Source organism: Dreissena polymorpha, chromosome 1 (assembly GCF_020536995.1).
Source record: "Dreissena polymorpha isolate Duluth1 chromosome 1, UMN_Dpol_1.0, whole genome shotgun sequence".
Lineage (NCBI taxonomy): Eukaryota > Metazoa > Mollusca > Bivalvia > Myida > Dreissenidae > Dreissena > Dreissena polymorpha.
The window spans coordinates 96,039,876-96,066,536 of record NC_068355.1 but is presented as its reverse complement, the minus strand read 5'-3'; the positions used below and the strand labels follow the sequence as shown (position 1 = coordinate 96,066,536).

Here is a 26,661-nt window from a genome sequence, read left to right as displayed (position 1 = left end):
TCAAGTTCGTTCTTACGTGTGGCACACTTGTTTTATGTCGTGAATGATTTTAAGTATATGTTTGATACGGGGTCCATACGTGCAAACATGTCGACTTGATTTTTGAAAACAGAGGAACATTTTACATTATTACATAAGGATTTGAATTAGTATATTGTGACCTTACCTGTAACCTATCATGCAGAGGAAGTTTTTTCTGTTCATGTTATCGCATTTATCACCATCATCAAGACGAATAGCTGTCATTACGAGACACATGACAGCGTTACGTGAAATGTCATCAAGTGGGCATGCAGAGTCCACTCCTATTTCCAACGCTAAAGAATACTCGGCTGGTTTAATAGGTATTTTAATAATCATTTGAGGATATGTAAATGTATCATTTAAGTACCTCTTCTCGAACCTCACCTCTTTTCGAACCCTTCATTTGTTTACAGGTATCCGGAGAAGCGCCCCCCCCCCCCCCCCGGAGAACTGCCCCCCGGAGAACTGCCCCCTTATTTTAAAGGTGGCGGAGAGGTGCCCCCCCATCAAATCGGTAGGGGCGGAGAACTGCCCCCCTGTCAGAATTTAGTAGGCGGATATCTGCCCCCCATCAAATCTGTCGGGGCGGAGAACTGCCCCCCCCCCCCCCCCCCCCCCCCCGGTGTCATATTAGCTATTAGTTACGTAGTGAAAACAATACTTACGGGTAATTTTACGTTATCGCCGTACACATTTTATCTTTTATCTTATTTAGCTGACTTGAAGAAAAAAGTGAAGTGAAGTTGAATTCATAAGCAATTTATTTATGTTGTTTAGTAAATTCATGTGACATACAAAATAACATACATAAGTACACACATTACGGCAACAGTTTGCATTTTGAGCAGATCATGTCGACATGCCATACAAACAAAATCGGTAACAGTTGCTTTAATTAGCAGCTAATTAGGCAGGCAGAGAACTTGTTACCGTTAACGATAAGCACCGCGATCTTTTAATTGGTAGACCGTACCGACCTTAATTGTTAAGAACTTGTTAGCTTTGAATAAAGCCGCATATTGAATAAAGCCGCATACGGGTTTATTATATTGAACCGTCCAAATCCGTAATTGGCGAAAACAAACAAATAAATTATTGTTTTCAGCTTGCATAAGGATGGATTAAATTGCATGCTAATTGTTTGTTTTAATTAAGGGGAAAATATCAAATAATTCAGCCGCGAAAACTTTTTATAAGCAAAAAGTGATTTGTTTTTCTTTGTTCACATAGACGAAAATCACGTGATTATCAAGATGGCGACGTCCATGCCGAGGCAGGTATTTTTTTGCAGTTTATAACTTTTATTACTTGTACAACTTTATATTATTTTTGAAATTTCACTCAATTTCCAGACACAATAGCAAGAAAGTTACTGGCGTTATTGTCATTTTAATACTCGCTTTATATATCGCCGAGAAACTTCTTTAATTAGGGGGCACTTCTCCGGGTCATCAATTCTGACAGGGGGGCAGTTCTCCGCCCCTTATTTATCAGCAGGGGGGCAGTTCTCCGCCCTATAAAAAACAGTGAGGGTGCAGTTCTCCGCCCAGTGAAAAATCTTTGGGGGGGCAGTTCTCCGGGGGGGCACTTCTCCTAGAGCCTTGTTTACATTTCATATGCATGTGCACACACACAATTTGTCACTGTTTTTTGTGTATAAGTAATTTCTTTATGCCGATGATCAAAAGATGATTAACATAACAAATAAAATTGCCAGCCATGTAGAAACAAATTATTTATCAAAGAGAGTTCCTACTAATATGTTTCACTATTTTCAATCTTAATAGTCACTATATTTGACGTGTCAAAAATCAAGAGGTTCGAAAGATGGTTCGTCCATGAAAATGATTTTAATATCCTGCGATTATCGAGTATCGAGCGGTAAACAAAACGCGCACAGAATATCCGGATTAATGCAAATTTAGTCCATATATACAGACCCCCAGAGCCTTTGATAATTTTTGCTATGACAGCTCTGGGAGTCCATATGCACTCCTTTATAAACACAACGGCAGTTCTGCGCAGAGATTTAGAGCTCCAGATAAAGGCCCTACAGCCGTAAATACAGCTTTTTCATGAAGGTTTACGCATTTATTTTAATAAACTGGACGTACAATAACGACTTTAATATCCCTTTTACACATTTACGAAAACAATCATGCCATACCGATATGTCGGCGTCAGCGCGGCATAATTTGTTGGTCTTTAACCTAACGGCGCTTTTCATTAATTTAAAGTACCAAAAAGTTGTAGACTGTGTTCCAGTATTATTATCTATTCTGTGGCGTAATTTCTGGTAACTCATAAGCCCGTCAAAAACAATATGTCTGCGCGCAATGGAAGGCCAGCTAAACCGAAAGCGGTTCAAATTAACACTTTGTTGTCATATAATGGCTACATACGGTCGTCTCACCATTCTGACATTCAATCTGTAAGCCCAGTTGAAGTGTTTGCTTAAGCTTTTAACTGTCATAGTTGGCATAGTCTATGCCAACTTTGACAGTTGACAGACGACAGTTGACAATTATTCTTTTGAGATGAGACAGTGACATTGGTGTTCATTGACTTAGCTTACAAGTTGGCTTGTGTTTTCTTGTCAAGCAAAATGAAGAAATAGTATTTAGTCATGACTTTTAATGTGTAGTTGTGTTTGCATGATAATTTTAAATGGAAAACCTAATAAAGTAACTGTTTAAGTCAGGTATACACCCATCAATATCCAAGAACACGGGTAGTACAGTACTACCTGTATTTTTTTATATGGTAGTACAGGTACTAATTGATTTTCAGCATTACTCCTTTTCTTTCTGTCAGGGGCAGTACCGTTACTAATTTCACAAATCCTTATCTGGAGCTCTGGAGATTCCATGCGCATCACGAAACAGATGTTGTTTGTTACCAATTAAAGAAAGTGGTTAATAAACAAGTTTCTAAAACACATTAAATTTTCCTGAATGTCAGTCTACGGACATTATCCTTTGCATGCACCTTAAAAAACTCCACGTTGTTTCAACATGCTATTCTTGCCGACATTTTTATATTGGAACAATGTAAATATCGACATCTGTTTGACATCGTTATTGACTTAGGCTACATCAAACATCTCGATGTGCAAAATATTGGTGTATTGTGCCTTACCTTTAGCCTCAATTAAAGTTGGCAACATTACAACTGTTTTCAAATATGGTGGATAGAGCCTACACAAAAATAACAAAGTAAATGAAAAGCAATTATTTCTTGCTTTATGGTACCATTTGCAAGAGTTTGTGCTTAAAAGCCGGATCTCACTTGCTTGATTTTGCGGTGGTAAAATGTTAACCTACATTAACTAGTGGGCTGGGTATATCTGCCAGTGATTTGCTGATAACATTAGAGTGTTTATAAACAGAAACACGTCTTTGAGCAGACAGCAATTTGGTATAGTGTTGAATCTGTATTTACATGTAAACTTGATTTGAGTCATCTGCTAGCTATTGGCTGAGAGAAGTTCATAACCTTTAAGTGGGTGGTGCTTAGCATTTACAGGGAAATTTGAATTTCAAGCAGACAACAAAAAACTTTTTCTGTAAGTCAATAACTATATAACTTACAACCACCAAATTACACATACATATTGTTTGTATACTAAAGTATAAGTATGCCAAATTTTATCGGAAAATATTAAATACAAACTTAAATATTTTGAAAATAATCATTTTTGTTTTTTGCTGTTTACACACCAGCGTACAACTGAAAAGTAGACATTTTGTGAGTTTGTGGCCCTTTTATACTGCTTCTCTGGTGTTTAAGACAGATAAACATTGATAAGTTTTTGCAGTATCAGTCTTCCTTAGCCCTCACAGTGCAGATCAAATTTTGCACCTGAGGACAATAGACGGTGCATTGCAACTCTCAGCAACCCTTTGGGTTATTAAGCTGAGACTTGAATTATTGCATCTAGTGGCGTATGATTCCCTTCTATCAATCGTGTCCTTATTTCAATCACTTTCTTAACATTAAGAAGGTGGCTCTTGCGATGACTTCACTTGCATAAGCTTGTATTACTTTTTTTTACTTACATTACTGTGCTTGATAATTAATACAGACACTACCAATATGAGGACAAAGCATGAATATCCTCTGATAACTCTGTATCAAGAGGTCAAGGGAACAAGTTAATGAATCACTGAATAAATGCAAAAATTGCTGCAATAAACGATCAATATATCTTTAAAGATTTATTTAATTTCTGATAAATACATGCCAAAATTGTTTATTTACGGTGTTTTTAACCATGCAAAGCCGATAGATTCATACACACCCACAAATTAAATCCACTAAGTGTGTTTTTTATATGGTATCGAGATGTCACATCCAAAAAGGGAGAGTAACCGATGGCAATTGGCATTAGGCCAACAAATCTTCACAAATTGGATTCACTGAACATATTTATACAAACTGAAACAGTAATTACACTTTTTTATAACAGTTTAAAAATGATATTATAGTTAAACAATTGCGATGTTGACAACTTTGTCGCAAGTAAATGTGACCTCCTCGCAGGGGAAATTAATAGCACACTCATGCTCAAAAGAAATCTCTTAATGAAACCCGACCCGGGATTCACAAGATTTTGGTTTGTTCACTTCAATAGAGCTGATTTCAATTATTTGACTACCAAACTTTTTAAAATCAGAATCTACTGTGTTAAACACCCACAGATGATTTAAATAAAAGATTTTTTTACATTAAAACTTGACGCAATTTGTTGTATGCATACCAGTATATCTGAATTGCTCACAACATGTTCTTAGTGAACAATTAAATGAAAATAGAAACAAATCTTATAAACATAAATTATCTTTTGGGATTTCTCCTTATATGGCTACAGGAAAACCTTGTGAACACTATTGGCCACATTTATTGTCCAATCTTCATGAAACTAGGTCAGTCAGAAGATTTGTCCCAATAATAGCTTAGACGAGTTCAAAAATGGTTCTGGTCTGTTAAAAAACCTGGCCACTAGGGGGCCGGGCATTGGTCCTTATATGGCTACAGTTAACACTCTAGAGGCCACATTTATTGTCCGTTCATCATGAAACTTGGTCACAAGGTTTGTCTTAATGATGTCTTGGACAAGTTTGAAAATTGTTCAAATTGCTTGAAAAACATGGTTGCAGGGGGCGGGGCATTTTTCCTTTTATGGCTATATATGGCTAAAGTAAAACTTTTTTAACACTGTAGACGCCACGTAACATTTATTGTCCGTTTTCATGAAACGAGGTCAGAAGATGAATCACAATGATATCTTGCACAGGTGTAAAAATGGTTCAAGTTGATTGAAACTCATGGCCTTCAAGGGGCGGGGCATTTTTCATAACATGGCTATAGTGAAAACTTGTTGATACTCTAAAATTAACATTAATTGTCCAATCTTCATGAAACTTGGTCAGAATATTTCTTTTATTTATCTTGCATAAGATTGCAAATGATTCCCGTCTGTTGAAAAAACATGTCCACCAGGGGTCGGGAAATTTGAACTTTTATGGCTATAATAAAATCTTGATAGCACTCTATAAGTTACATTTATAGTTCACTCTTCATGAAACTTGGTTAGAAAACTTGTTCAAATTCTATCTTGGGCTGCACAAACAGGTCAGTTTGTTTTTATCTCAGGTGACTTTGAGCTACTTTGGGCTTTAAAGGCCGTCCTGCTATTTAAACTGTCAACCCATAATGCATGTTCAGTGGTATACAAAGTTTAGTAAATAGATGTTGAATAACTTGATTTATATTGCCATTTTAAAAACTTCCTGAAAATGCTTATGTAAACTTAAAAAAGGCAGTGTTTAGTGTACCCCATTTGAATTTTGCAAGCTTGTATCAATCTAAAGATGAACATATTTTCTTTCGTAAAATACAATAAAACAGCTTTATGGTTGAATTCAATTTGCCTGAATGAAATGAATCATACTCAAACACTTGGTTTTGGAAGTAAACTGTTTAAAAGAAGCGAGCTAGGTACCTAAAGAAATGCACTCAAATGTTTGGTTTTTGATGCATTTTTAACTAGAAATGGCGCGGCAGAGGCCGACGCGTATCCCTACGCCGCATGTTTGACCCAGGGGCTCTCCAGGGTTGGTAATGGGGCCATGCATAGTTGAGATTGACCGTATTGTCATAAGAGATGTTCAGTATAAATTTGAAGTAATTCGATGTAGAAATGAAGAAGTTATTGTAAAATAACCTAAAAAATGAGTGAAAATCTATACCCTAATTTCTCCTCCTCATCCTGCTCTCCTAACAAATCTAATACTGAATCAACTTCACTGACGTCCATTATGTACATGTCATCCTCATTGGAATGACTTATGAGATGGCTGAAAATGCTCTCTTATAGCCAATCTTCTTGCTTTTGTTTTGGAAAAGTTATGTTTTGAGGTTAAATGGTTGACTAAATGTTCTATCGCAATCTTGTACACAACAATGAAAATGTTGAATTTCATGTCTGTCTTTGATGTGCCTGTTCAAAGTTCATCTTGCTTTAAATTGTTTCTCACATTTTTCCCACTTGAACATTTTGACATATTTTCAGTAATGAATCTAAAAGTGTAATTGAACAATTGAACGTTTCAGCCCTTTTATACATTCTTGAGGCTCAGTCCATGAGTTTCTCATGCTTTTTATGCTTGACTGCATTCTATCTCTTCTCTCATATACAGATGTCCCTTTGCGCCAATATTTTATAATCCCTTGTATAAACATTTGATGGATGAGCTAAACCATTTCACAGATGAGTTAACACAAACAATTGACTACTAAATACATCTCTGCGCCACTGCTGTGTAACTCTATATGTGTTTTCAATACGCAAGCTTCATTGTTGAAAAATTCCTTTGTCCGATGAAAATGCTTGCACTTCTTCTGATTGGCTAGATAACCACATAATAGATTTCGAAATCTAAACGCGGACCCTAAGTTCAAGGTCAAGGTCACAGTGGAAAAAAAATTCATGCGCATGGAAAGGTCTTGTTCAGATACACAGGTATGAGTCTTTTTCGAATCGCAGTCGCAGATTTTGAAACCTGAACGCTGACCTCAAGTTCAAGGTCAAGGCTACAGGGGTCAAACATTTTATGTGCATGGAAAGGTGTTGTCCAGATACACATGCATACCAAATATGAAAGCAATATCTGAAAGGACACAGAAGTTATGAGCCTTTTTTGAATCGTGGTCGCAGATTTAGAAACCTTACTAGTCAAACCCTTGGAAATTATACTGGAGAGTATTGCTGTATATGATGTCAGTAGATCCTCTATATCAAAACAAATAAGGCCTTTAACAATCATTAAGATGCTTCTTTATACAGGTGATTTTCCATCTTACTTAGTTCTGAATAAAAGTATTGATAAATTGCCATCTAAAAGGTCTCGGTGAATTAAGTCTGCATATTAGTAAATCAGTTATGTTTTATTAAAATTAAGCATATTTATTCACTTACATTTATTAAAATTAATCTGAACAGCGGTTCAAAAGTCTTGGTATGTATATTACATGATAATAACTTGGAATTTCAGTCATTGGAGATGAGATCCTTAAGGGACAGATTGCTGATACAAACACCCATTTCATAACAAGGCACCTGTTTTCATGGGGAGTTCGAGTGAGACGGGTATGTCTTTTTCTGTCTCTCTGTCAAACAATTGGCATTAATATTTTTTGTTCTGGGGTGACTTCTATCATCTTGTCCTGAATATGGTTTGACTGAAAATGGTTTTAAAATGGCAGTCAATAATTATCTTTGCCTATAATAACTTTAATAGTATACAATAAATATTACAAATATGTATACATGTATATGCATAATTATATAAAACATTTATATTTGTGCAAAGTTCAAAGTGTGATAAATGTTTGTCTCTTAGTACAAATAAAACCATTTTGCAGATTTCTGTGATACCAGATGAACTTGAGGTCATTTCAAAAGAAGTTGCAGATTTCTCCAAGAGGTACACATATGTTATAACAACAGGTGGAGTAGGACCAACACATGATGATCTCACATTTGAAGGTACCATAGTTTTACATTGTAAACTTTAACTATTCCATTATGTATATTACTATGATGAGTTCTTAGATTTCAATTGCAGTTGTGATACCAGACTGATGTAATGGTTTCAGTTATGACTTATGAATTTAAATTGATTGCAGGGAATTGAAAAACAGTTATATTGAAACATAACAATGGCTCATTGTAGAATTCAATAAATCATTAGTGAAAGTATTTATTCATACTATAACATTTATTTCCTTGTTCTTAGTTAGCCAACAATGAAGGCCATGGTATTCATAAGCTGAATGTATAAAACTAAAACTACTTTCTAATTGTAAAACAATATCAGCATCTTATCAATAAGAACTTAATTATGAAGCAATGTTTTAATGAAGCATTATTTTCCTGTAAGAGTTTATGGATGAGCATAGACCTAATGTTCTATCCCAGGGGTTGCCATGTCTTTTGGGGAGCCAGTTGTACCACACCCTGAGCTGGTTGCTCTGTGCACCAAGTACTTTGGTACACATGACATGGATTCACCTCAGATGAAGATGGCAAAGGTATCCACACCATAAGCACTGTCTTTGAATGATAATCACTGTTGGACATTTGATCTTTTGTTCCAACATTTTGTTTGCCTGTTTATAAGGAAAAGTACTACTACTACTGGTAAGATTTGGAAAGATTTGCAAATTTGAAAAATTATGGTTGTGAATTCCTAAAATTGGTATAAAATATCAAAGAAATACCCTATGTTCCATTTGGGTATCAGTAGCTCTTCACCAATCACACACTGATTATCACAATATGTGGTCTACCGAGTAGGTCAGTCAGTGTGTACAAAATGGGTTCCAGACTTAACTGCAATGCTTCTTTCCATGTTTCATTTTTTCTGATGTTTGCCAAATACTATGCATGGTACCAACATTTTTAAGACCGGTCCATCTTACATTTTGGTTTGTTCAATTTCTTCTGTTTTTTGAAGTGATATTATGGGCATCTAACAGTATAGATGTCTATCACAACCGTTGTTTATTTTTCGTGTTTTCACTTCATGTACACTTATATTTGTTAATGCAGCATCAACATACTAAGACAATATCCCGGAGAGAGAAAAATAATCCATTTGAATATCAACGGTACTTTCGTTTTGACAACTGACGACAGAAATGATTCAATGAACGATGTGAGTCTAAATGTAGTTTTCATGCAGATTCGTTCATACAACACAAAGACACAATTTTGTTTTACGGATCATGCTGGCTTAGAGGACCTCATGAGTCATGTAAAATATCAAAAATAATATATATTTTTTATAAACAACTAGTAGCAAGATGAGTTGTAGATACTTGGTCAGTTACCACATTTTAACTAATCCTTTTGACCTTTGAATTCTTTTCAGCTCAATTCAACTGTGAAAATGCCCATAATATCACTTGAAGCTAAGTTTAACACAGACATTATTCGTTCTATCCAATTTTAGTTGCTTTGTTGTGGTGAAGTCTTCACGGAAATGAAGTCAAAATCATCAAGAACAAATATTGCATAAGGGATATCTGCATAAATGATCCTGATTTGTCATCAAGTACGGTGTCTTTTAAAGCAACAGCAACCTGCCCATAATACAAAAACACCATATTTCGTTGTTGAATTTCTACCAAAAGAGACACTGGTTTGTTTAGTTTGAGTCTGGCAGATATGTTAATATCTGGAACCAAATTGTGATTACCTGTATGTGCAGTAGATGTTTTTTCCCTTAAAGGGACCTGTTCACGGTAAGTACATTGACCAAATAGAATGATTTTTTCAGATTTGCAAGTTTTTGTTGGAAGTTATGTTATTTAATACAACAATACTGAACATTTACAATGTTCTAAAATATCCATTATATGCATCTCTTTAGGCCCCCGGATCGAAAATCCGGGGCATATTGTTTTTTGCCTGTCTGTCTGTTATTCATTGTGTATTTCCCAAAACTTTAACCTTGGTTAAAGTTTTGCGATAACGTTTGCAATATTGAAGGTAGCAACTTGATATTTGGCATGCATGTGTATCTCATGGAGCTGCACATTTTGAGTGGTGAACGGTCAAGGCCATCCTTCAAAGTCAAAGGTCAAATATATGGCTTCAAAGCGGCGCAATAGGGGGCATTGTGTTTCTGACAAACACATCTCTTGTTATAAAATACCTATTGAACGGTGACAGCTCCGATGGCATAGTGGTTTTAGCAGTATACTATATTTCAAGAGTCAGTGGTTCGAGTCGAGGAGTGGAAAACATTTTTTCTTTAATTATATTCTTGTTTTATTCTGGAGCTTTTAATTTTTTTACATTAATACTTTAAAGCATTTAATGACACTGTCCAAAACATGCCAAAATCTGTGATTAAGACCCTTTAAAATTTGTGGTATTTGATACATCTTGTTTTCCAACCATAATATGGTTTTTGTTATCCACAGAAAGAAGAGTGCTGGGATCTTTGTAATTTACAGCAATGTTAAACATAGTTCTGTTGAATTTTAGCATAGTGTGTTAATCGAAACTTGTTGAACTGCCTTGACCATCTCCTACATTTCAATGGGAATGTTCCTGTGAAGCAAACCGCAGTCCCTAAGGGGCGGGTCACCAGATTACTTGGTGATGTTAGTCTCTTAACCCTTTACCACTTAAAAACGTATTTTGAAGCATTTGTAGTCCCTTAGAAAGTTACATTTCATTAAACACCTTTCTTACTCAATTCAAGTTTTAAAGGCTTCATTTCCACCCTAAGTTAGTGATGAGCAGCAAAGAGCATAAAACCTGAACAGATTGCGAGTTACTCGCAGGCTGTTCTGGTTTTATGCTGTTTGCAAATATCCATTTTCACTTTGCTTCTAAGTGGGAAAGGGTTTAATATAGGGCAACTGCTCACTGCTGTATGAATAATGAGGCTATATGGTGTCATCTACAGCATTAAGCTATTACACTGTTACCTCAAAATATTGAGGATGACATGGTTCAAGGCACAAGACCGTATAATAAATGGAACTGTGTTTTAAGTTCTGAGCTCATTTATTGCCATTTTTTGTTGTCATTTGCTAAAACACTTGAACCCCACAGTATTGATGACTGTATACAAACCGCAATATAATGAAATATATAATAAAAGTAAAAACACATGTCTGAGATTTTAAATATATATTGATATAGCCAAGGCTTTTCACACAGCTCATCAGGGCATAATACAATATATTACAATATATATTTAAAATCCCAGACACGTGTTTTTACTTTTACTATATAATATTCACAATCTGGATTATTGCATTTTACGTATATAACTATATATATATATATATATATATGAGGTAATGAGTTGTGTGCATGTCAGGCACTCATATTCAGATTTTATTATAGAAGAAATCTGCAAGTGAATTCAAAGTTATATTGATTGCAATATTTATCCATTGCTTTTCTGAAAACTGGGCACAATGAAAGTGAATTTTTGTAAAATAAACCTGGTTTTATATGTTTGGATTACGTATCTAATTTCTGCCTGCCTTTTTAATGGCATTTTAGCTGACAATATTTGAACACATATTGTCTGTATGTAACAATGGAATGAAACATACCTCAATACAATTGTCAAACTGTCAATAATTCAAAAGATTAAACAGCACATAAATTATAGCAGCATTAGCATTAAACAGTGAAGTTGCACATGTCCAAATGGGAATTGAAAACCATTTCATTTCACAGTTATTTGCTGTTTAACCTGAAAGGGTTACATTGGGAAACACTCACTGATGTATAAACATCCATACTTGAAGGTTGCCAAATCAGCAAAGTTGATTTATGGGGAAGACAAGACCACAGGGGAGAAAACCAGGTACCCTCTGGTGACTGTGCGCAATATATACATGTTTCCTGGTGTTCCATCAATCCTTATGAAGGCATTTCCACTACTAAAGGTATGCAGTAGTCAGTCATTATCAGTTATTATGCATCAACATTGTTCAAGTACACTGCATTGCTTGTCAAATTTCTTCATGCATTCTTTTTTATCCAAGAGGAAGCTTTAACTATAAAAGAAATTATGATTTTTTTTTTCACCAGTTCATTTTCTTACTGTACCGGTAAAGTACTTTCCTTAAAATATTAAGATATATGTGCTCATTGAAATATTGAAAGCATAAAGTTGTATTTTCAGGACGTGTTCAGAAATCCAAATACTGAATTCCTCACAAAGGAGCTGTATGTTACTGCAGACGAGATATCTATTGCTAATGTACTTAACAAATGTGATGAAAAATACAAAAAGCATGTGACATTGGGTTCATATCCAGACTTTATCAACAGGTAATCTTTGCCGTAAGAGGTTTATGTTCCTTATTTTGTACTGACACAGTAAATGTATGTTTTTACACAGATAACTTAAGATACACAAATTTGAATGAAATTATCTTTGTCTTTGTATTTTTACATTTCTTTCTAAAAGATTTGATGCCATTGGTACCTTTATAATTATGTGATTCATTTAGTGATAACTAAATAGTAGCGGTACTTGACCAATGCTTTGAACGCCAACACTGCTTACCGCTGTATAATAAGATACTTACATGTTTTATGGTTATAGCAGTGGGTTTGTTCACCTTTTGCGAAAGGAAGCAGGGCTCTTCAGATGGGAAATTTGAAGACTAAATGGGAATTCTTTTATGTATTCTTAGTTGTTATAAAACAATAATCAAATACATTTCCACATATGCTTCATTAGGTTATTCTTCAACCTTGTTTTTTGCAAAATTGCCTGGATTATTAAGAAATATGGCCTTAATTTAGTAAATTTTGTTCAAATTTAGTTTATTTTTTATGCCCCCAGATCGAAAGATCAGGGGTATATTGTTTTTGGCGTGTCTGTCATTCATTCATTCATTCAATGTATGTGTGTGTCCCAAAACTTTAACCTTTTTTAAAGTTTGATAACTTTTGCAATATTGAAGATTGCAACTTCATATTTGACATGCATGTGTATCTCACGGAGCTGCATATTTTGAGTGGTGAAAAGTCAAGGTCAAGGTCAACTTTCAAGGTCAAATATCATTGTTTTTTTCTTTCCTAAAACTTTAACCTTTTTTAAAGTTTGGTCATAACTTTTTGAATATTGAAGATAGCAACTTGATATTTGGCATGCATGTTTATCTCATGGAGCTGCACGTTTTGAGTGGTGAAAGGTCAAGGTCATCCTTCAAGGTCAAAGGTCAAAAAATAAAAAAATAAATTTAATTTTCCATGCAATCTCTTACAAAGATCTACTAACTAACATTTACTTACTAATATTGTCTATTTATGCCCCCATATCGAATGATCTGGGGTATATTGTTTTTTGGCCTGTCTGTCTGTCTGTCTGTGGAAAGCTTTAACCTTGGTGACAGTTTTTAATATTGATTAACTTTTGCAGTATTGAAGATAGCAATTTGATATTTTGCATGCATGTGTATCTCATGGAGCTGCACATTTTGAGTGGTGAAAGGTCAAGGTCATCCTTCAAGGTCAAAGGTCAAATATATGGCTTCAAAGTGGCGTCAAAACTTTAATCTTGGTCATAACTTTTGCAATATTGAAGATAGCAACTTTATATTTGGCATGCATGTTTATCTCATGGAGCTGCATATTTTGAGTGATGAAAGGTCAAGGTCATCCTCCAAGGTCAAAGGTCAAATTTATGGCTTTAAAGTGGCGCAATAGGGGGCAGTGTGTTTCTGACAAACACATTTAAAGTTGAAAGTAAAAACAACTAAATTAATTTTTTATGATTTCGATCATAAGGAGGGTTTGAATTCTGCCCACAGTAACTCGCTCTTTATTCATTCCTCATTCATTTACAGAACCAATGGCACATTTATCAGAAGACAGTTATTTTGATTTCATAAGTCTTTCATCATTCTCGTTTGATTGGACAATCATAAAACATCTGTAATCATCATTTAGTATTTGACCAAACACTGTATGTACTGATATAAATTACATGTATATCACATACAAATTAAATATACATACATGTACATCTATATAATACATTTCAGCTACTACAAGGTGAAACTGACTCTGGAGTCTGAAAGCAAGGAGCACATTGAGTCTTCATTCGCATTCCTCCAAGAGCACCTGCCAGAAGGTAATTGTGATGCTCAACATGTGTCATATTGTTAATAAGTCCATATCTAAACAAAATGGAGATATTACTTGTATGTTTTATGAATTGTATTTAACATTTTTAAATGGAATATTTGCACAAAAATGTAATACTGGTACAGTGTATACTTAATTATAACTCCAAAAGGAAAGTCTGAAGGTTATGTTCCCTCACGTAGTTGGAGGCATTAAGCATAAGTTATTGACCTGTCACTCAGTCAATCTGTCCCAAAGCTTGCGTATTGATGATCTCTTTAATTACTGGGTGGATCACTTCCACAGTAGAATGACCTTATAGTTTAGATGGTCTTAAAGAAAGGACTTAAGGCTTAGACTATTTCTTTTGCAGAATTATTGCCCTCTAAGCTTTTCATAAGCTTGTGCTCTCAACTCCTCTTTAATCAATGTGTGAAACACACTCACATTGTTCTACTTAATGTACCTTAACCCATTTATGCCTAGTGGACTCTACCATCCTTCTAAATTGGATCAATTTATTTCCAAATTAGGGATATTTATTTCTATATTTAGAATATTTCTTACAGAAATTCCTTTAAGCAAACAGCGCAGATCCAGATGAGACGCCGCATCATGCGGCGTCTCATTAGGGTCTAGGCTGTTTGCCAAAGCTTTTTTTTCTAGACGCTATGCATAAATGGGTTAATGTGTAGATAATTTTTGACAGCATTTTTTTACTTTTGTCTGTTTTTCTGCAATTGAAAATATATTGTCCAATACTTTTGAACTTTTTCTTTCTCTGTAAGTACTATGTGTAACTCACTCAAATTGTCACCATTGAGTGGCCATCATGTGTAGATGATCTTTAATGAAGGATTTTTTTTGCCACGACAAGCTTTGGCATATTTAAAGCAAGTCATTTTTCCACTATATAGTTTGTATATGTCTCTGTAAAACAATTTGTGTTTTAATCTCCTTTCACCACTGGTTAAATCTCACTCAAACTTTCACAGTTAAATGATCAAATTGTGTAGATGGCGTTAAGAAAAAAAAATTGAATTTGATAAGATTTCATCTGAAATCATTATTTCTTAAATTTTGTTAACCATGTTGAACTATATGAAAAATGTATCACATTGAATAAACACATTTTCTACCTTCAAGGTTAAGGTCAAACAGTCACTTTGAAGTTATAAAATACAGCACTTAAAATGTAAACATTCGTGTGTCAAAGCGGAGGAGTGAATCACCGTCAGTGCTAGTTTACCTCAGCTTTGTTTGAACCTTGATAAAAGTAAAGTTACATTTAATAGTATTTGTTGTCTTCTTTCATGGTGGTGAAGGAAGGCATTTTACATGAAGCTTATGAAAGTCACCAACCTTCAGTAAATTGTTATTAGCATAACATGGAGGCCAAATTTAATTAACAGCCAAAATTTAGCTGGGACTTTGGACTTACGGCACTTGAATTCTGGTCCTCTGTTTATTTTTTCACTGAAATATTGCTGGAAGCTGTCTAAAAAACTGAAAAAGATATAGACTTGATACTTAAAAGGAAGTTTGATCTCATTTAGGGGAAATGCAGTCATATTGAAGACTCAATTTACCCATGTTCAGTCCTGATTGGCAATGGTGATTATTCTGCCCAAGCTCAAGGTAGACTGGTCTCTAAGGTCAAGGTCACACTTTGAAGTCCAATTTTGCGAATTTTGAATAAATATGCTTTATTTTGCTACAATTCTTCCATTTATAAAGGTATTTTCAAAATGCTTGTAATTTTTCATCGTTATCAAGCAGTGAGGCACATCTGAGACCCATGTCCTATGGTCAAGGTCACACAAATGTCATCACATGGCGCCTTTTAATAGCAGAGTCATACCCTTTTATAAATATCTTCGAAAAGATCTTTTTTTGTGATTAAATTAAAACTTGGTGATGAACATATACATGGCTAGCTGAATGAGTCACAACTATTGTCCTTTCAAACCTTCTTTTTATAGCATCCTCTGTCACTTAAAAATATGCTACATCATTTCATATTTTTAAATGCAGAGCCTTTTGCTTTTGTTGGTTTCTTAAATCATTTATTAAGGTGCATCAAATTGATCAATGAATGTTTTATAGGTAGTTACATGTTGCAAGTTTGGAAAGTGCACCCATCCATAAACTGAATTTAATTTGTGGGGGATATCAATCAACAATTTGGCTTGTTCAGTTAAAAAATAATTTACCATTAATTACCACCATAATTAAACAGGGTGTGGAGGGTAAAACCTGTCTTCCTACCTTAAAGATCAAGGTTATACTTTAAGGCCATAGGTCAAATTTTGCCATAAAAATCAGTTTTATGAGGCTGTAAATTTTTCAACCATCATTCAATTGCACATGCATTACTTCAAATGATTGCCATGAGGAATGGCATGTTGTGTGTATCACCTGTCTCATTACCTCAATGGTAATGGTAATATTTAGATGTAAAAAGTCAAATTTTGCCATAAAAAAAGCTTGCTTTTGAGCGTGAGACATAAGGAAAATGTTAGCACATCCCTGTCCTAAGGTCATAGGTCATATGCAATTAATGCACACAATTAATGTTCACCCAACACTCAATTATGTATCTAGTGTTATTATACCCCCATGACCATTGGTAATGGGGGCTTTATAGGTTTCACTATGTCAGTCTGTCGGTCGGTCTGTCTGTCCTGAAAATTTCATCTGATCTTCACCAAACTTGGTCAGAAGTTGTATCTAAATAATGTCTGGGTCATGCTTGAATATGGGTCATGCCTGGTCAAAAACTAGGTCACGGGGATCACTTAGTGCGTTTTAAACCGAAAGTTTGCCCGGACCATAACTATGTCATTTAGCATTAGATTTTAAAATGACTTGGTACATTTGTTCACCATCATGGGACAGTGTGTCATGCCAAAGAAGTACATCGATATCTCCAAGGTCAAGGTCACACTTGGAGTTCAAAGGTCAAAATGCTTGTCCGGACTATAACTATGTCATTTATTGTTAGATTTTAAAATGACTTGGTACATTAAATTTTGTTCACCATCATTGGACAATGTGTCATGCAAAAGAAGTACGCCGATATCTCCAAGGTCAAGGTCACACTTGGAGTTCAAAGGTCAAAATGCCCATAAATGAGCTTGTCCGGGCCATAACTTTGTCATTTATTGTGAGATTTTAAAATCATTTGGCACATATGTTCACCATCATTGGACGGTGTGTCATGCGAAAGAATTACGTCAATATCTTCAAGGTCAAGGTCACACTTTGAGTTCAAAGGTCAAAAATGGCCATAAATGAGCTTTTCCGGGCCATAACTATGTCACTCATTGTGAGAATTTAAAATTACTCTGTACATTTGTTCACAATCATAGGACTGTGTGTCATGCCAAAGAAAAAAGTTGATATCTCTAAGGTCAAGGTCACACTTGGAGTTCATTGTTAGATTTTAAAATGACTGTACATTAATTTTGTTCACAGTCATTGGAATGTGTGTCATACTAAAGCATTCAAGAGTTCAAAGGTCAAAATGGCCATAAAATGATTATGGCATAATAATTCTTAAAAATCGCCATTAATAAGCTTCTCTTGTTTTGTGAAGACAGCATGCAAAATATTCTGTGTCAATGCAGCATGTGGGGGTATGCGTCACGTCTGTGACAAAGCTCTAGTTTTCTTTGGCCATCCTTGTACGGTGGGCACATTTCCTGTTTCTTATAAATTGAGTAATTTTAATTCATCTTCTTATTCTAATGCATAGGTTATACTCATTTGTTCTGCATATGGGTGTTCACATTTTCGCAGACAGTATAGTGCAATATGAGAAGAACCCAGTGGCTGTGGCTGTAGACAAGGTGTATGGAATAGTCGAATCTGCAAACACTGATCCCTATACAGAAAAAGTCAGAAAAGCTGTGCAAACCTTCGAAGAGGCCCTGAAACGTTACAGGTATTGATTTGTTTTTATTGTTGTATTGTTTAGAGCTAATATAATCACTATATCTGGCACACAGATTTGTGGAGTGCTCTGCATCCGTAATAAGTTGTCAACTTATTTACTTTTTTTTATTATCTGATTTAAATTCAACCTTGGCATTGATATACTTTTGAACTTTCAGAGGGTCCAAATTCTTAGTAAATCCAAAATTGCAAATTTCTTCTTTGAAAGCCATGATACTTACATGGATGATTTCTTTGAACACTATCAACACAGCCACATTATCTGACCTCATTTTGACCTCGACATTGATCTACTTTTATTCACAATTAAGCCCAAATTCCTGGTTGACCTTAAATGACGCATTACGCCTATCATCAAGAATGCTTGCACAAATCTTGGAGTCTCCTAATGATTTTGTCTTTTAACACTCTCAACGCACATTGCCTGATCCCATTTTGTCTTTTAACACTCTCAACGCACATTGCCTGACCCCATTTTGTCTTTTAACACTCTCAACGCACATTGCCTGATCCCATTTTGTCTTTTAACACTCTCAACGCACATTGCCAGATCCCATTTTGTCTTTTAACACTCTCAACGCACATTGCCTGATTCCATTTTTTCTTTTAACACTCTCAACGCACATTGCCTGATCCCATTTTGTCTTTTAACACTTAACGCACATAACCTGATCCTATTTTGTCATTAAACACTCTCAACGCTCATTGCCTGATCCCATTTTGTCTTTAAACACTCTCAACGCACATTGCCTGATCCCATGTTGTCTTTTAACACTCTCAACGCACATTGCCTGATCCCATTTTGTCTTTTAACACTCTCAACGCACATTGCCTGATCCCATTTTGTCTTTTAACACTCTCAACGCACATTGCCTGATCCCATTTTGTCTTTTAACACTCTCAACGCACATTGCCTGATCCCATTTTGTCTTTTAACACTCTCAACGCACATTGCCTGATCCCATTTTGTCTTTTAACACTCTCAACGCACATTGCCTGATTCCATTTTGTCTTTTAACACTCTCAACGCACATTGCCTGATCCCATTTTGTCTTTTAACACTTAACGCACATAACCTGATCCCATTTTGTCTTTAAAACACTCTCAACGCTCATTGCCTGATCCCATTTTGTCTTTAAACACTCTCAACGCACATTGCCTGATCCCATTTTGTCTTTTAACACTCTCAACGCACATTGCCTGATCCCATTTTGTCTTTTAACACTCTCAAAACGCACATTGCCTGATCCCATTTTGTCTTTTAACACTCTCAACGCACATTGCCTGATCCCATTTTGACCTTGAAATTGACATTCTTGCACTAAGTCTAGACTTCCATTGGGGTTATATATATTCTTATTGAACACTGTTTACAAAGCATCTTGTTTACCTTTCAAAATATTTCCTAAACTGTTATACAATTGACAAAATAATAATTTGTCATAATTATTAAGTTTTGCAGTTTTTAATGATGTTTTATATAGATTTTAGCATCATCAAATAAAAAAGAGAGTATACTACTTATAGGAATTGGTTCAGTTAGTGATCTTTGTTAACGCCTTTATATAAAGTTCTAAGAATAAAAAAAGCTGTGATTGCATATCAAAGTTAAAATTCTGATTTCCTCCAGGATACACAGAGTTTGTGTGCGTTTTTTTTCAGATTGGAGGAAATCTGCATATGCTTCAATGGAGGAAAGGATTGTTCAGTTCTGCTTCATCTTGTGTATGCAGTGATAAAAAAGTAAGCCTAAAGTTCCACATTTCTTAGCTCAACTGAGGACAATATTCTCATGGTGAGCTTTGTGAACTATATAAGATAAAAAAAAGAAACTTCTATATAGCAATTTGGAGAAGTGCCATGCACCATGCTCAAGAACGATAACCTACACTTTCTTTAGTAAGAGTTTTTGGCCTTTGTTTTTATTTGATTTTACTTTTCAGGGCTATATCTCAGATACCATTCAAGACTTCAACATGAACCTTCATGGTGTATTGATTTTAATGACGAGCAGTGGCATGCTCAAGAACCATAACCTTGTTATTGCCCTTTGTTGTTATTTGTATGAAAGAACTTTTCAGGGCTATATATCAGATCGTATACCATGTTCAACATGAAACTTCATGGGTGTGTATAATTCAATGGGAAGAAGTGCCATACAAAAGAAACATAACCCATCACTTTATTAAGTAGGAGTAATTGCCCTTTGTTGTTTTTGTATGATGTCACTTTTCAAGGCTAAACATGTATCTTAGAAAGGCTTGAAGATATCAGCATGAAACTTCATGGGTTTATAGATATCAATGAGGAAATTTTCATAAATATAATCCTAAAACAAATAATTAAGTGTAGGGTTATTAGTTTTGAAGCACTAGATCACTAGGTAAATAGAAAGAAAGAACAAGACTGTTGTCAAGCAATATAAGTCCCCTACTCAGTACTGGCTCCACCATTGTCAGAAATTCCAGATTTTTAAAATATATTGTTGCCATAGCAACTGGAATTTTTGATGTAGGTACAAAATGAAATGACGTGCATAATGTCCATATTGCCATCTATCCATGTTTCATGAAAAAATATTAAGAACTTACAAAGTTATCCAAGGATCCAGAAAACCACAATTTTCAGCAGTATTTCTAGTCTATGTGTTGCCATAGCAAGCATATTTTTTTACATAGGAACAAAATGAAATGACATGCATAATGTCCATATTGCCATCTATCCATGTTCCAAGTTTCATGAAAAAATATTAAGAACTTTAAAAGTTATCGCAGGATCCAGAAAACCACCATTTTCAGCAGTATTTCTAGTCTATTTGTTGCCATAGCAACCAGAATTTTTGACGTATGAAGGAAATGAAATTAAGTGCATAATGTCCATATTGCCATCTATCCATGTTTTAAGTTTCATGAAAAAATATGAAGAACTTTTAAAGTTATCGCAGGATCCAGAAAAGTGTGACGGACAGACCGACAGACAGACTAACAGAATGCAAACCATAAGTCCCCTCCGGTGAAACCGGTAGATGACTAAAAAGTTGTTTATGCCTGAATTGACTCTTTCAAATCAAATCTTCATGAAACTTGTCAGAGCATTTGTTCTCATGATACCACAGCAGAGTTTGATATAAAAAATGTGCCTAGAAATTCAATATTTTTTAATAAAGTAGTTTCATAATTTTTATCTCCACTTTCTCAGAAAAGTTTAGTTCCTTCTGGTTTAAGGTGAGTGTTTCTTGTTTAAGTACGTTTGGTGGATCACCATTGCTAATTGCATGAAAGTAAAACTAATGGAAATTAATGTTTTTTAAACTTCACAACTTCAAAATAATCTGTTCAGGTCTCAATATTAAGATAATTGTGACATAAGTAAAACATTGTTTTTAATACATTAAAATCCAGGTGTTTCCCAGACTCAGACGAGGCCCTGAAAGCTCTGTATATAAAAAATCGTCTGACTTTCCCAGAGGTAGAAAAGTTCATACAGATTTCCAGAGACAGGTTTGAACTTCCTGATTTTAAAATATTTAGTTTAAATTGTTTTATATTAAAACAGATAATCACTTTGTGAACAAAGACCATCCATTAGGTTTTAAAATCTTGGATTATATGATATTAACATGTATGCATCATAGGTTTATATTACAAGGCATTTTGCTTAAATTTAAGCTATAGAATATTCTTTTATTCTAGACTTTTCAAATCTTGTCTTATGACAAAGTCTACAGATTAGTTATTAGCTTCTAAAGTTATATAAGGTTCTTAACTAGACAGGCTAAAACATAGCCTACAAAGAACTAATAGACAGTCAAAAACATAGCATACAAAGTACTTATAGACAGGCTAAAACATAGCCTACAAAGTACTAATAGACAGGTTAAACATCGCCTTCAAAGTACTTATAGACAGACTTAAACATAGCCTACAAATAACTAATAAACAGGCTAAAACAGAGCCTACAAAGTACTCATAGACCGGCTAAAACATAGCCTACTAAGTACTAATAAACAGGCTAAAATATATCTTACAAAGTGCTAATAGACAGGCTAAAACATAGCCAACAAATTCTATTAGACAGGCTAAAACAGAGCCTACAAAGTACCAATACTGATAGAGAGCCTAAGCTCTCAGCTTTGACAACTTGTTGGGTAACATTAAAGATTTGGAAAATACTTAATAGGGTTGCTTAACCCTATTTATGCTGTTCAAGTTATAATAGGAATGGTTCTTTCAGATCATTGTTTATACATTCATTTGTTCTGTACTTTATTAAAGATACAAGTTAGAGATGTTGAACTTCAATGGCCGTATCAAGGACTCTCTGTATGAACTGCAGGCCAAGAACCCAGAAATAAAAGCTGTTATAATGGGAACAAGGGAGACGGATCCATTCTCCTGTAGGTCAAATTGTGTTGATCTTTTGTGTAGTTTACACTGTTTGATCATCAGTTACTGTCTGTTATATTACTTCTGTTCAGAAACAGAAGTATATTGGTCTGTTTTGCTCAGTATTACACATTTTAGTATTTAAATAAACAAAGTCGTTTAGCATCAAAGATCTAAGCAGATATGTTTATTGTAATAGAACTACTACTGATACATAGTACAGGAAGGCAATCAAGCACTCCACTGAGTTCATAGTACACCTATTCTAAAAGACTTGACCTGGTGACCTAGTTCATCACCCCTCTTGACCCAGATCCAAACATTACCTTCATATTGTGAGGATAAATATTTTTACCATGTACATGTATCGTCAGGATTGTGTGGTCATTTGACCAAGACTTAAACTTGACCAAGATATTGTGAAGATAAACATTCTTTTCGGGTTTTATCACGATTAAGGTATAAATGTGGCAGCTATAGTGGTAAAGGTTTTATTATCTATTTATTTAGCTCCATTGCATCCAAAGCCTCAGGCTTATAACAATGCTCTCAAGTCCATTTCCTGGGCCTATAACCAGTATTTGGTGACTTTTGGGCTTATCTAGAGAACGCTCCTCAAGTGGGGATGGAACCCACAACCTCACGATAGGTGGACTCCATATTGATTAAGCCATGGCAAATAATTTATATTTGAACTTATGACCTAGTATTTTGACACATGTGACATAGATTTTTAATTGGCCTTGATAATGTGAAGATAAACATTAGCACACATTTTCATTAAGTCAGAAATGGGACTACTAGTATAGTCACAATGCTTTTCTTTGAGGTATTTACTTAGAAACACATTAGATGCAGATAACTTAGATAGGAACTTGGCCTAAATATGGTCAAAATAGGCCATGTTTTGTCAAGATTAAGGAGTAATTGTGGCTTGTAGAGTTGATGACCTGCTGGCAAGAGTCCAGATTTGAACTTTGCCAGGTATTGCAGGGTTATCAAGTTATTTTACCTTGTTTTGTTCTTAGATAATCATTCTGACCTTGTTTTGTCAAGATTTGATTAAGTATGTTCCCTCTAGGATGAACATGAGATAAACATTGACACCGCAAGATGATGTTCAGTGGGCATAGACTGACCTTTATAGGTCATCTTTAGCTTTTCATGCTTAGGTGAGCAAAAAGGTGTTAACGTTGTTTATATGTTATAGATTAGAATACCCATAGGTTTTTCAAAGACAATCCAGATTATTAAAAATAGTATTAATAAATATATAGTAAAGTATTAAAAATAATGCACAACCCTTTATTGCCGATTATCTGTACCATAAAAGATGTGAACTTCCAAGCTTGATAGAAATTTGTATTAGCTACCCGCAAATGTTCACCATGTGAATACAGCTAAAAATGTATAAATGAAGTCTTAAAGACCATTGTCTCTGGCTTAAAGGCCAGGGTTGCATTTAGGAATCAGAGAAATTTAAAACTAACTGTTTCAAATGTTAAGCATGCGGAGATGCTGTGTCATGTTCAACACCTTTAAGCCTAGCTCAAAGGTCAATCTCACACTTAGAGGTCAGATGTAAAAAATATACATGATGCAGTCTGTCTGTACAGTTAACTTGTTTATTCAGCACACAATTTTACAATCATTTGCAAACATGATTTTCACATGCGAAATCAGCTTTAGTATTGAAGACCAATGTCCCATGTTCATAGTCCCACTTTAAGGTGAAATAAAGGTCAGAGGTCAAATATGGGCATCATAAAGCATAGGAAGTCATATAACCTAATCATTAATCAATCATTTTAAAATTACTTACCACACATTTCATGTGTTCCTAGCTTTAAGGTTAAGTTTATATATAAACTTTGATCTACACAAAATATGAATGATATAGCTTGTGCAGTCTATAACTTTTTTAATCCACCAACTGTTTCAAATAACATGTCTCTCAAGTCCTTACTGTAAGTGTTCAGAGGAAGTGTTTGGCTAATGCCTGTATCCCTAGATAATGGCATGTTTCAATATTATCAATATTATTGATGCTGGACATGGTGTTTAAGCCATGAAGAAATATGATTGACTTATAAAAGCTTTTTTTTACATCAGTGTTGCATTTTTTGTAGCTCATTTGGAGGCATTCTCTATGTGTGACCCAGACTGGCCACAGTACATGCGTGTTAATCCTATCCTCAACTGGACGTACACGGACATCTGGACATTCCTCAGGACCCTGTGTCTGCCATACTGCAGTCTGTATGACAGAGGGTTAGTATGTCCATCAACAATACATCATTGATTAGTCAAACTGTTGTGGTCAGTAGCAAACACCAAATAGTAGTCTGGAGAGCAATCTAATTTTTTTTTTATGCTCCCCCAAAATTTTGGGGGGGAGCATATAGTCGCCGCTTCCTCTGTCCGTGCGTGTGTCCGTCCGTGCACATTTTTTGTCCGGGCTATTTCTCAGCAATTAATGACCGGAATTCAAATAAACTTTATGGGAAGCTTCACTACCAAGAGGAGATGTGCATATTATCAGCCGGTTATGGTCAGATGATTTTTCACAGAGTTATGACCCTTTGAAATTTCTATAAACTGTACATATAGTGCAATTCTTGTCCGGGCTTTTTCTCCCCAACTTCTGACTTGAATTCAATGAAGCTTTATGGGAAGCTTGACTACCTTGAGGAGATGCAAATAGTATTTGTGGGTTCTGGTTAGATGATTTATTTAGAGAGTTATGGCCCTTTGAAATTTGTAAGTTGCTAAACCATCCATTGTATTATTTTGTCCAAAGTTATGCCCCTCAAGACGTTTCCTTTTATCTGAATATAAAGTGCAATATTGTGACAAAAAAACAACTTTGGGGAGCATCACCCGTCTTCGACGGTTTCTTGTTTCTTTAAAGAAAACCTTTTTTTTTTAAAGACTATGCATTTGGTCTCCTCATTGTTTATGAACAGTGTTTGTTTGGTGTTGTAGGTATACTTTACTGGGTAATATGAACACAATGCTTTTTTGGTATTACAAATATACTTCCCTGGTTAATATGAACACAGTGCTTGTTAGGTATTACAGGTATACTTTACCGGGTAATATGAACATTGCGCTTGTTTGGTATTGCAGATATTTCTAAAGTAGGTAATATGCTTGTTTGGTATAACAGGTATACTTCACTGGGTAATATGAACACAGTGCTTGTTAGGTATTACAGGTATACTTTACTGGGTAATATGAACATAGGGCTTGTTTGGTATTGCAGATATTTCTAAAGTAGGTAATAAAAATGCTTGTTTAGTATAACAGGTATACTTCACTGGGTATTATGAACACAGTGCTTGTTAGGTATTACAGGTATACTTTACTGGGTAATATGAACATAGGGCTTGTTTGGTATTGCAGATATACCTAACTGGGGAAAATGAACACAGTGCTTGTTTTGTATTACATGTATGCTTCACTAGGTTATACAAACACAGTGCTTTTTTGGTATTACAGATATACTTCACTGGGTAATATGAACAACACCCATCCCAACCCTTCACTCCAGTACGTAGACCTTGATGGTGTGGTGAGGTACAGACCAGCCTATGAGCTGGAGAATGACTCCAAGGAAAGAGATGGGAGGAACACTTGATGAATTATGCATTTTAGAACTATTCTTGATTGGGTTGTTTGAATTAAAAAAAACTTAGCTGCTTTAATGTCTAGTTATATTTTCTATAAGAGATATATTGATTAAAGAAAGTGATAGACGTAAGGATGGACTTTTTGAACATGACAGTTAAACCAATGGTATTAAAACCTTGAAATATTGGTAAATAGGTGCATGTAAAGCTTATCATATTAATATGCTTTGTTGAGTACAATCTTATTGTATCACTTTAATGTTAAGTTTCATAAGGCACTTAGTTGGGATATAATCAATCTAGATGTTATACTGACCAAAGACTTTATTGGCACAAATTATTATATCAGGATGACATGTTATGCATCAATTTTGTCGCTTGCTATAAGGACAAGTTCATAGTAAAGTCTTAGCGATAATGTGCAACAACAGGTCTTAATACCTTGATCATAGGACTTATTGCTGTGTTTATTAACACAATGTCT

General features: G+C 34.9%; 1 protein-coding gene across 1 annotated transcript; it reads left to right on the top strand.

Moving 5' to 3' along the window:
- Nucleotides 1–4: 4 nt before the first annotated feature.
- Nucleotides 5–26,247, top strand: LOC127841479 (FAD synthase-like). The gene is made up of 13 exons (XM_052370304.1): nt 5–344; nt 7,581–7,675; nt 7,951–8,074; nt 8,507–8,619; nt 11,869–12,009; nt 12,249–12,397; nt 14,122–14,210; nt 18,005–18,149; nt 19,823–19,903; nt 21,562–21,660; nt 22,435–22,556; nt 24,675–24,816; nt 26,047–26,247. The coding sequence occupies exons 1-13, from the start codon at nt 179–181 to the stop codon at nt 26,183–26,185; spliced, it is 1,605 nt and encodes a 534-aa protein (XP_052226264.1). The 5' UTR covers nt 5–178; the 3' UTR covers nt 26,186–26,247.
- Nucleotides 26,248–26,661: the final 414 nt, after the last annotated feature.